The following is a 12851-nucleotide window of genomic DNA, read 5'->3' on the forward strand; positions in this document are numbered from 1 at the left end:
ATCCAATAGCTGTCCTCACATCTTTGAATTTGCAAAAATGAAGAACTGTATTTCTTGATCACACAGCCCAGTGGTTTGAATCTTTCAGTTTTGTAGTTCTTTTCTTTTGTCTTGCAAGAGGCCTTGTCAAATCAGAATGAAAAGAATGTTTTGTAGCGTGAGAAAATTTAAATTTTCCACTTAGAGCCTGGAGTTTATTAGCAGGGGTATAGTCACTTATTTCAAGGGTCACTGGGTTATGCAGAAGAGCCTGTCTTTCTATGGCCCAAGTCTCAAACATTTTACCTGAAAACAGTTTGGAAATACCCCACAGTCTCTTAGCTTTCTATGGGGCCTAATTCATCTTTGTTGTGCCTTGGCCCCTGACTCCTTCAAATGGAAGGCCTTGCTTTGATGATGTGCTATCTCTTTCTTCTTGATCACTTTTCAGTAAAGTAATTGTCTCAGTTTAATTGGATATCATGATAAAAAATTTGTTTATATTACATGGCAATATTCTTTTATCAGTCATACTTAGGTTAACTATTTTATTGTTTATACCCTAATATAGAAACAGCTTTTTCCTAATTCGTATTTAAAACTATTACAAGGGTAAAAATGTTTTAGTTACGTGTATTGATTTTGTCATGCTTAAGTGGGGATTATAAGTGTGCCCATCACCCAGATAGTGTTTATTGTTCCTATTAGGTAGGTTTTTGCTCATCCCCTTCTCCTCCATCCCCCTGCTTGACTTCCACTGAGTTTTTCTTTCTTTCTTTTTTTTTTTTTTTTTATTAAATCATAGCTGTGTACATTAATGCAATCAATGTGCTGGTGTGATATGCATCTGAAATATTTTCATCAAACTGGTTAACATAGCCTTCACAGCACCCTGCTAGATATTGTATTAAGACATTCATAGTCTACATTTAGTAAATTTTACATGTACCTTTGTAAGATGCACCATAGGTGTAGTCCCACCAATTACCTTCCCTCCACCCATCCTCCCCTCTCCTCTCCCCTCTTTCTCCCCTTTCCCCATATTCTTGGGATATAATTGGGTTATAGCTTTTGTATTAAAGCTATTAAATTGGTTTCATAGTAGGGCTGAGTACATTGGATACTTTTTCTTCCATTCTTGAGATACTTTGCTAAGAATATGTTCCAGCTCCATCCATGTAAACATGTAAGAGGTAAAGTCTCCATCTTTCTTTAAGGCTGCATAATATTCCATGGTATATACATACCACAATTTATTAATCCATTCGTGGGTTGATGGGCACTTGGGCTTCTTCCATGACTTAGCAATTATGAATTGGGCTGCAATAAATATTCTGGTACAAATACCTTGGTTATAATGTGATTTTACCTCCTCTAATCACACGTGTGTTCATCAGTTAGGTTCAGTTTAATAGTGAGTATGTGTAATGTTTGTGTTTCCATTCTTTTTTTCTTTAATTCTGCTTTCAGTTGTCTTAGTCTCAAGGGTCTTTTATTTAATTTTATTTTCCCCTTTTATTTACATACTTATTTATTTTACTGAGACAGAATCTCACTTTGTGGCCCTCGGTAGAGTGCTGTGGCATCACAGCTCACGGCAATTTCCAACTCTTGGGCTGAAGTGATTCTCTTGCCCCAGCTTCCCAAGTAGCTGGGACTACAGCCTACCACCACAACGCCTGGCTTTCTTTTGTAGAGATGAAGTCTCACTCTGGCTCAGGCTGGTCTCGAACCTCTGAGCTCAGGACAATCCACCCACCTTGGACTCCCAGAGTGCTAGGATTACAGGTGTGAGCCACCACATCCAGCCTGTTTTTCATTCTTTAGATACTTCTTTAGGATAATGGTCTCCAGTTCCACCAAATTGTTGTAAAAAGCTTTAATTCATCCTTCTTTGTGGCTGTATGTTATTCCACTCAAGAACTGAGGGGCACTTGGGTTGATCTCATCCACATCTTTGCCATTATGAATTGCATTGCAATAAATATTCTAGTACAGAAGTCTCCTTAATAACGTGACTTCTTTTTCTTTGGGTAAATACCCAGTAATGGGATTGCTGGATCAAATGGTAGGTCTGCTTTTAGTTGTTTGAGGAATCTCCATCCTGTTTTTAATAAAGTTGTACTAATTTGCAGTCCCACCAGCAGTGGATAAGTATTCTTTTGTCTCTGTATCCATGCCAGTATCTATTGTTTGGACTTCTTAAGAAAAGCCATTATAACTGGAGTAAGATGACATCTCACTGTGATTTTAATTTGCATTTCTCTGATAATTAGTAGTGTTGAACAACTTTTCATATGTTTATTGGCCATTTGTCTTTCTTCTTTTGAAAAGCTTGTTTACATGTCTTATCCACTTTTTAGCAGTTTTTTCCTTGCTGATTTACTTGAATTCTTTCTAGATTCTGGTTATTTGCTCCTTATGGCATGTATAACTTATGAGTATTTCTCCCATTCTATATGTTGTCTGTTTTCTCTGTTGATTATTTCTTTAGCTGTGCAGAAGCTTTTGAATTTAATCTTTTTAATTAGACTTTTTAATTGGTCTATTTTTATTGCATGTGTGTTAAGGTTAAAATCTAAATCTTGGCAAATTATTGAAAATGCCTCTTCTTATTACACAGACTTGTAACAAAGAAATTTTATATTATAATTCTGAGAGGTAGAATGTAATGAGAAGAGACCTCAGAAACCAACAGATCTGAATTTAGCTACTGCATAGGACTTGCCAGTCCTGGGACATTTCTGAACTTAAATTATCATATCAACCCTATGCAGATTGCCTGAACATTAGTGGCGTGTGTATAAAGCACAATATTTTATCTAATGTTAGCTATTATTTGCTTTAGCTTTGCCACTAACCAGCTAAGTCATTTTGAGAGAGCTCTATATTTCTGTTTCAGGTTTCTCTATAAGTAAGATGACAGAACTAGATACTTTTTGCTTTTTCTGTCAAAACTCAGTTAATAAGTAAACCTCCTCTATTTTTTTGGTATAATTTTATATTAGAGTGAGTTTTTTTCCTGGTGAATAGTGATGACATTAATTGGAATTTGGACAGTAATGTGAGGATAAGGTGACAAAAACAAAATGATCAGTAAAAAATAATTTCAATATGGAATGTTGGAATTCGGACCATAGCAAAAATAAATAATCATATTTTAAAGAAAAAATAGACTAGTAGTTAAATAATTTATTTAAAAAATTTTTATGATTCCCTATCAGATTAAGGGAATGATCTTGAAAAAAGTGCTGTAAGAGTTTTATTGACTTGTTTAATCTTAGCTTCATTAATCTGCACAACGCTTGCTACCTACCTAGTTCTCTGAGTTCCCTGGGGAAAAAAAAAAAGGAAACTAAATATATTCAATATAATCATGTCTATACTGTTTAATTATTTCTGTTTACAACACATTTACAATATTTGTGTATCTTCTTTGCAGGGGAAACAAATTTAAAAAATAACTCCTAAGATTTATCTGTCATCAATAGTAGCAGGTTTTATTTTTTTCATTTGTTTTTACTTTGGTACAGCTATACTACTTTGCCAAGTATATTTTTCAAAACCAGCTTTATTAAGTCATAAATCATGTTTAATAATTCAGATCATAAAGACAGAAAACAAAATTTAAAACCTGAGAACTTATACTTTCTCATTTACAAATGCATCGGAGACACGGATGCCCTTTCTCTTATTTGTGAATGAGAGGTCATGACACATAAGCAGAAAAAATGCAAAACTAAATGCTGGTATAGATTTGTACTTATCTGAAAACTATATTTTAAATTTGTAGTAAATAAGTTTCATGTGAAAATCAGTATTATAGATGGGGCTGGAGATATGACTAACTAGTCTCCAACTAATAGTTTTTCTTTGACAGAATAGCTCATCCTGACACATCTTAAGAAACATTAACAATAATAAAGTATTAATAGCAACACTAATATCTACATTCCTGAGAGCTTTTAATAATAGGCTCTATGACTCAAAACTTTCCATACATTATACCTTGCCTGGGAATATGCTTCTTATACTTGTATTAAATTGAGAAAATATGTATCTAAATATAGGTACAGTTTAGATAATTTTATATAATAGCTTGTACTCATTTATAATAGCCAATTAGCTCAATTAAAACCCCATATTCTCCAAAATGAGACATCAACTACTTTTTAGGCAATTAAAAGTACCAAGGCAGAACTGAGTTTAGAACGGTGTCCCATTTTACATTTTGCACTGAGTACAACTTTTTACAAAATGTCTAATTCTAATCTGAGATCCTCACCAAACCACAAGACTTCAAGGTTGATTTTTACCAATTACCTCCAAGGCACCTTAGAGGATATTTCCCATGACTCTTAAAACCCATTCGATTCCCTTCCCAACTACATTCTTCCAACAGTACTAAGTCCTGTTCCAGACAAAAAAAGAAGAAAGCAAACATATTGGTCCCTTTTCTGATTTTAGCATAGTAATGATCAGGGTCAGTGTTAATGATGAAAGAAAATAAAGAGTACTACTTTCTTCTTATGTAGTACTTTGCATGTTTATTTCTATTTAAACTTTTATTTATTATTCTTATATGAATTGGGGAACTTGGATAAGTAGGAAATAGTAATAGGTAATAAACCTATTTAGGGAAACTCCTAAACTCTTTTAAACATACTCCCTTCCAGGAAGGTTTAAGATTAATTCAAACTTTTGTTTTACACCCTGGGCAAAGGACTACCCTAGCATTCCAGGACAACAAGGGGAAAATAAAATGATCTTAAACTTTTTAAAAATTACTTATCTTTTTTAAGATTCTCAGGAGAACTCTGGGTTCTGTAAGAGTCTAATTAAGTCTGACAAGGAGGAACATTACCTTGTGTGACTGTTTCAATACAGATGACTAGAGAACACCAAAGATTTACTTCAGAAGGAAGAGCCAGGTATCTTACCAACAAGTGACAAAAAGGAATATAAACACTGGGTAGAGATGGAGGAGGTAATAAGAAAAGTAGCAGCTACCACACCCTGAGGCTATTCAAATTAGATAGAAAGTAGAAGAATTTCAACAAAGTACTGAAGAAGAATGAAAAATGAACCTCCAGCCAAAGGTAAATGAAAATAATAAGAGGTGCTGGACATAAAGAGTCTCCATTTGGTTACAGGTATCAGAAGATACTACTCAAAATAATGAAATTGTGTGGGTTCCATCCTCAGAGAAGGTACGGGAAAATTCAGCCTACTGAATACATGAGTCAAATAAACATGAATCTTGGGACTGCTGCTCCAGAGCAAATCCGACCTCAGTCTAATGGAAAGGAAGTAAGGAGTAATTCTACCACTGGGTAGAAGTTGAAAGCCTCAAAGTTACTTTGCTTTTACTACCTGTTTAGAAGTGCAGATCTCATCATAAAAGCAGCTTTCTATCTCTTTGAAAGGCAAGAACTCAACTAAGAAAAACTGTGGCATACAGGGAAACTATAAACTAAACAACAAGAGAATGCTACATCAGTATCACCTTGCTACAGGCTTTGGTGAGGCAGCACTTTGTTTTTGCCCAGACCCCTCAATAGACCGGGTCTCAGAACCTCAGCATCATGGCCTGCCTCAGCTTGCTTGTTACTCGTTCTTCTGGGAGGCTTCTGCTTCCTAGACCTTGAGAAGGTCTGGCAGACACAGCTTAGGAAGCCACCAAAGCAGAGGGGTGGTGATGCCAAAGATGTCACTGCAGGAGATGAGGGCCCAGACTCCTGAGGCACTGGGAGCTCACAGGACTGGATCTGGCATTCTTCTTGATGCATCACACAGCAACCCTCATCCTGCTGGCTCTGTACTCTTTCCTGAAAGTAGAAGAAAGAAGATAAAAGCCCTCAAAGCTAATACCCAATTTTAAAAAATAAACAAAAAATATGACTCTCTGAGCCAGTTCTTTCATGCTGTATCTGGGCCCAAGGATCTCAGTTTGTTTCTCAAGCTCCTTTATCCTCAACTTCTCCCATTCCAGGTGAAAAGCTGTCCTTATTTTTATTATGGAAGAGTTTCCAAAAAGCCCAGGATTTTGCCACCTTATGCCTCATCCCTACCTTACTGGGAAGATGAGGATTATCTTTATCCCCATGACTGTTATCCATAGTCTCATCTTCACTTTGTGGTGGTGCCGAAGGCGTTGGAAGAATGGGCGGGCATTTGGCCTCCCTTTTCTTCTTTCTCTTGCTCTTTCTCATTCTCTTCGCCCTTACAACCTTCCTAACATTCCTTGGCTTACTAGAGAGTGGGTCTAGCTTTCTCCTCTGGACTGGAAGCATGGAAGGACCTTGTGAAACCTCAGTCACATGACTCTCAGGTGTCTCCACCAGTGGCTCTGATGATTCTAAACTTCTTTGTAGACGGTCATGTTCTGATAGGTGGACTCTACCCTCTGTATCTTCAGGATGATATTCATCAGTGACATGTGTGGGGATGAAGATGAGAGATACTGAACCTTTGTCATTGGCAAGATTTTTTGGACTCGCTATTCTGATCCCAGCCAGCTTTGCAGGAACAAAGAGTTCACAACAAAAGGACCAGGAGCCAAATGCTAAAGGAAATAGGTACTACATTGACTCTTTGTAATGTATCCTCAGCTATCATAGATTCAATGGTGTATAGATCTCAGATTTCTCTTGTGGACTTCTCTAAAGGAATTCAATGACCTTCAGAGAGTTCTCATGTTGTTCTTCTTGGCCTAGGAGGTATCAGATTTCCTAAAAAGAGAGAGAAAAGTCTTTGAAGTAACTGCTCCCTGGACAAGGAATCCCTCCTAGTCAAACATAACCCACATTCACTAAGATTCTGCCATAACTAGCATAAATCCATGGATATCAACTATATTTAACAACTTAATAAGTTTCCAGAGCATTATTTTCTAAAGTAAGGAAATTATACAGTATTAAAATTAAGTAGCCCAAAGTCTCAGAGTATTTTTAAATGCAGGAATTTCCACCCAGAACTTTCTATTCTATTTTTATTTCCAACTCTGATGTGTTTCTCATATCTTTATTTCACTTTAACATAGTAGGTACTCAACAAATATTTGTTGAGACTATTGGATTAATAGGATGAGTGAATGAATGCATGCATGAATAAACAAAGTATTGAGAAAGTTCCTTGATTTGTGGCTATAGAGAATAAGGAAGGATTGGTAAACTCTGCAAGAGCATATCCAGTAGATTTTGGTTATTCCTCAGTGAAGCTAACAGGTCTTTCACATAGCAAATATCAATTTGATTTAAGCCACTTAAATTACATACCAGATTCAAAGGTTATTACTTGTCATAAAAGATGGTAACTAATGACAGAGTTTATTTGCTAATATACTAACATGGAATTCTTAGGTTTAGTTTCACACTGTTAGGAAATTTTGGTAAATTCTTTCAGAGGGGAGAAAAGGTTCGTGTAACAAATGAGAGAATGTAGATTCAAGTTCTATCTGTCCCATCCATCTAAAGCAACTACAGAAGCAGCATCTATAACAGCATTGCCACAGAAGCCTCTAAAGAAGTGGAACTAGAAATAAAACTGAGAAGTCAGCAAGAAAAATTCAAGCCTCCAAAAATCAACTTTGCTTTTCTACCCTGCTGGCACTGGTCAGGCCTAAGTCAGGCCTGCATCATGCATTCACTGCACTTTACAAGGTTCTACTCCTGAATTTGGCCTCTGTTCTCTCTATTCTACTCTTTATCCTTCCATAAAGCATCTACAATGATCTTTCTAAAAGAAATCTCTTCATATCACTACTCTGTCTAAAGCTCTGTTCCCTAGTCCCCCAGCAAGATCACACACAGGTCCTGTGTGATGTGATTCCATGCCATCTGTCCAACTTTAACTCCACCACTCACTCTCAGGTATCCTATGCTGATGCAGAAACAGATGGCTCACTGTGGACTGAGCACAACACAGCTCCTTAAACACTCACCCTTTTACTTTCAATACCCTCTTCATTACCTGGCCTAGGTATAGTATCACTTTTTATATGTAAATTTAGGTGATTTCCTCAGGCAAACAAACAAACTGTAGGTTCTTACATAATACTCCACACCGACAAAAATCATCTGATTGAATTATAATAAGTTGTTTAGATATCTATCACCCTCACTAGGCCTGGAGCCCCGGAGGACAGGAATTCATGCTCATTACTTGATCCCTAGTATCTCCATGGTACTTGACATCGGGAAGGCATTAGTCAATGTTTGTGGACTTCCAAATGCAAGGCTCTATAGCCAGCCTCCCATAATTTGGGCTTCAGAGGCCAATTTCCCCCTTTAATTGATCCCCTCTCTAAATGCACAAAAATACTAATGGTTTGAGGACCAAACTGAGAAGGTCTGGCCAGGTACTCAGCTATAAATCAAGCTATTAATACAGAGTCTATGATGTCTCTGCCTGACTTCACTCAGAAAAGAGTTGCTCAGACAGTGGTCAATACCACCCAGCCCAATTCTGTCCGAGAAGCGTTCTTTCACTCACTTCCCCACTAGAATCCTAGACTACGGAATACTATCAACGGAGGCCTTATGGTTATTCAGACCCCTGGCTCCTTGTGCATCCACTTCCTTTTCTCCACCTTGCTGGTAGACTCTCAGCATCCCTCCTCTCTGCCCTGGTCCATGTGGGTCCTCCCTCGAATCTCAGTGGTCCCTGGATTTCCAATTTCTACCCAGAATCTGCTATTGTGTTTCCATAGGGCACACATTCATCTCCCTTCTGGTGACCCTATTCTGATGATATTCTTCCTCCAGGGACTAGATGTGCTCACATGAACGTGAGCACATTCAATCCACATGGGTCTTTTGTCTGACAAGATGCAAAAGAGGTTTGTGCTATGTAAATCTCACTGAATCTAGAACATATGATTCCCCTGAATTTCATACATCAGAAATAATTGAATATATAATACATACAAATTTACATGTCACAATCCAAGCCCATCTGTCTCCCCAAACCTATTATACTTCAACTTTCTTTATGATTGACTTTTCCCCCATGAACATGCTGCCTAAGCAGAATTAAAGTCAACTCTGAAGTCCTAAAGCAACAACTCTTGGCCACTGAACTTTTGGCTAGTCCTAAAGTAGAGATTAGAGAAAAAAATTGCTGATCATTATTGACAGTGAAGTGACTATCTTTCTTAAGAAATGAGAAAGAAATGATTGGCATGAACCAAATTTGCTTCTCAGAATCTCTCTAGAGAATTAAATAACTGAAGCATCAGACAATTTTTTTTGAAGATGACCTTTCATATTAAGTGAAAAGTTGAAGACTAGTCTCTCAAAGGGAAAGAAAATGAATGATTTGTGAGAACAATTACTCATTTCTGAGTAGGCAGTAAAAAAAAAAAAAAAAGACTAAAATATGATAATAAACATCACAGACTGTTGCATTACAAATTAAGTGCATTTTCTATTTTTAGAATCATGAATCAAAACTGGGATAGGAACTCTTTGATACAGGTTCCAAAAAAAAATGATTATATTGATTATAATGATTGATATACTTTAAATCAGTTATTTTCTAACTTTATCAGACACCCGAATGACAGAGAGGGCTTTTAAAACAGAGATCACTGGGGCCTATCCCTAAAGATTCTAATTTAGTAGGTCTTAATAAAAGATAATTCTTATTTCAAACAAGTTCCTGAATGATGCTGCTGGCCTGGAGACTGTACTTTGAGAACCACTAAATTAAGTGATCTCAGTTGCAAGACAAGACACACCCATTTGGAGTAGTTAAAAAAATAAATAAATAAAGAGGGATTCCTACCACTTGTTACGAACAAACATAAGATGAAGAGACTTTGAAATGACTATTTGCTGTGTTGCAGGCTTCAGCCTATATTCTGGGCTTTTTGAAGGATATGGCCAGAGGCAACATGCATGAAATGTGGGTAAATATTGACATTGGGCTTGACAACAATTCCTTTCTCCATAAGGACCTTACTACCTTCACAGCTCCCCTTCCAGATTCAACCTTACGTTAGTTAATATACAAGCTTCAAAATGTAAACATCAAAGAAGTTCTCTGCTATCTGAAGGCTAAGAATGCACATATAAAATAGTTATAAGATAATTTTACTTTTCTAGATAAGATAATTGAGCATTATCCCTTTATTAAATTCCTGATCTTTACTAAAATTGCAGCATCTCATTTTAAAACTTTACCCCTCTGGGCTGAAAATCAATGCAGAAGATATGCTGTAACCTTTGATTTCACCTAATGAAACAATAACAAATAACACACTCTGTGGGTGGTTAAATCCGATAATATTTTGTGCTGAATTTTCTGTAGTAATTTAATTAATCCTATTGGCCAGCCACCAGAAAGTATACAGATCACCAAAGTTTTATAGCATTTCATATTTTATCTTAAACAGGCTATATTAATTTTATGTTTTTTATTTATTAACTTAAATACTTCAAGTATGCTTTGTTCCATATAAAATGTTGATAACCATTTGTATTTGTACTGTTTAAATATCTGTTGGATCATGTTATTATGGTACTTACAATTCTCATTAAAGAGCAAAACATTAATCATTGAGTACATTACAAAAGTTGCATTAATATAATCTCTGCAATATGACTATTTCTTAAATTTTCTGGGGAACCAATTCATGCTGGCTTCCCTGTCCTTTCCTTAAATTAATAGGGCCCCTGGAACAGGAAAATTTCCATTTAAAGCCAACTGAAGCCATTCAGAATCATTGAATCATTGGGTCACAGCTAATCCTGCCAGGGGTCCTAGCCAAAGAGTCAATAATCCTGGGCTTCTGTCAGGCCTTTTCTAATGACAGCCTTGGACCATTCCAGAAAACTTCAGCACTTCCTTTCTTTAACTATAAATTGCACATAACTCTTAAAAATTCATAGGCCATAATTTCTCATAAAACTTCAAGATCCTCTTGTGAAGACATACGGCAAGAATTATTGGACTTTAAATTGTGATCCTTCAATGTTATATGCACTGGATCATAGCTCTATGGCTTTGGTCCCCTCATAAAACTAAACCACAAAGCCATTCTTTTCATTTCAAGCTTAACAGAATACAGACTCATGGATGAAGCAATATAAACACTCTCGAGTAATTTCTCAAAACCAAATGTCTTCTCAAAAACAAACTTGCAACTCAGTGGTGTATACTCTCTTCTCTAAACCTGTGAAGTTTGTAGTTCACAGGCCACCCAAGAAGAAAGGTGAGAATAATGTCATATATTAAAGTTGGGCAGGCCCAACTGTCTCTAATTACAGAACTGGAAATCAGTCCCAGCTCCACCACTCAGACTAGTCATCCAGCCAGGTTTTTTGTTGTTGTTGTTGTTTTTAGGGAGGTGGGGCAGGTAAAAGTGAGACCTTAGATTTAAAGAATTTTTTCTAACTCAGTTTATAGAATTAGTTTAAACAGAATCACTGGTTTAGGATACACTCTTACCATTGGTGCACACATGGCCCTTTTTTTTTATTTATTGTCCTAATTGTGCATTTTAAAAATATATCCTCAGGGATATACCTGAGATAAATTTATGTAAACTATGCACTAGAAATATTCATATAAAAGTTCATAAAGACACTATTTTCAATAGCAAAAACTTGGAAAAACTAAGTGTCCATTGTCAGGATATCATGATAGGCTTCCACGATGGAATAGTAAACAATAGACAGATGAAGAAACTATAGCTACTCACAAGATACGGAGTTATTTAATTTTTGAGTCTCTGTTTTGAACTCTTAAGTGAAGAAAATAATACCATCTACCTTATTTTTTTCTGAGGATAAAGCAGATACTGTATATAAAAATTCTTTGAAAGTAATCAACTAGTAAATGTCAATTACTTGTATTTTGTTCCTACACTCTATATTGCTTCTTGGGGTTATATCAAAATAGTCTGAAAACATCACAGAAAACAAGCAGAAAGCAATATAGCCTGGAGGACACAAATTTGGGTAACAGTGCCAGAGTTCAGATCCCTAATCCAGTAATTACTTTCTGTGTGGACTCAGGTAAATCAACTTCTCCAAACCTCAGTTTCTCACATGTGAAGTAGGAACAAAATTAAGAAGGCTTAAATAAAATAACCCTAGATACAGCATAAGGAGATCTCACATGTGTGGTAGTGTTATATTAACAGGAAATCCTTTGACATTTGTCAAGGGAACAGAGTTGCTTTCCCCTGTCCTTACCTACCTCTCAGTCCCAGCATGAGACAAGCATGTGTATATATATAAATGAATGAGCGTGGGTATGTGTGAGTGTGAGTATGTATGTATGTAGCCATATATTTATATATACATACATACACACAGGTTGTATAAAACATTATTTACTCTCAATTTTTTTAAATTTCTCCAAGGACAGCCTTACCACCACAGAACGACATTCCCCCCGCAACCCTCTCAACAAAACCCCCAAAACTCAGGTGTTATACAAAGAACCTCTGAGAAGTCATCAATCGCTAGGACCTGCCAAACTCTTGGCATAAGGGCAGGGTTATGCTGCTATTTTATCGCCAACAGGACCTTTCTAGATTCCAGCCCATCTGTACAACCCTACCATGAGCTGGCAATGGAAGGAAGAAGAGAATCCAATTCCAGGGATGAGCCCTTTGTGGACTCTTCCGGGGGATTAAATACACAGAAGCAATGATAGCTGTTTACTTCAATCGATAAAACTCTAAAATCCTACAGACTTTACCCTTAGTCTAAAGGATTAAAGGATGGTTCCATCTAAAGCTATTTTTGCTAGAAAACAAAAAGAGAGGACAATGAATCCCCAACAATAAAAAAAAAAAAAAAAAGAGAGGAGATATGGGGAGAAATATAATACAGGCAGACATTTCAGAGGCGGCCCATGGG

The 12851-nt window shown here is 36.5% G+C and overlaps 1 protein-coding gene across 10 annotated transcripts in view; it reads right to left on the reverse strand.

Annotated features, from left to right (window-relative positions):
• Positions 1-1690: 1690 nt before the first annotated feature.
• Positions 1691-12851, reverse strand: part of LOC128567619 (uncharacterized) — a 170028-nt gene continuing 158867 nt past the window's right edge. For all 10 annotated transcript variants that reach the window (XM_053564967.1, XM_053564971.1, XM_053564965.1 and 7 more), the window contains 2 exons: positions 6051-6710; positions 1691-5807 (listed from right to left, as the gene is read on the reverse strand). In XM_053564967.1, the coding sequence (XP_053420942.1) occupies positions 5490-5807; positions 6051-6272 (540 nt within the window). In that variant the 5' untranslated portion in view covers positions 6273-6710 and the 3' untranslated portion in view covers positions 1691-5489. The remainder of the gene's footprint in view (positions 5808-6050; positions 6711-12851) is intronic.

Source organism: Nycticebus coucang, chromosome 16, assembly GCF_027406575.1.
Source record: "Nycticebus coucang isolate mNycCou1 chromosome 16, mNycCou1.pri, whole genome shotgun sequence".
Classification (NCBI taxonomy): domain Eukaryota; kingdom Metazoa; phylum Chordata; class Mammalia; order Primates; family Lorisidae; genus Nycticebus; species Nycticebus coucang.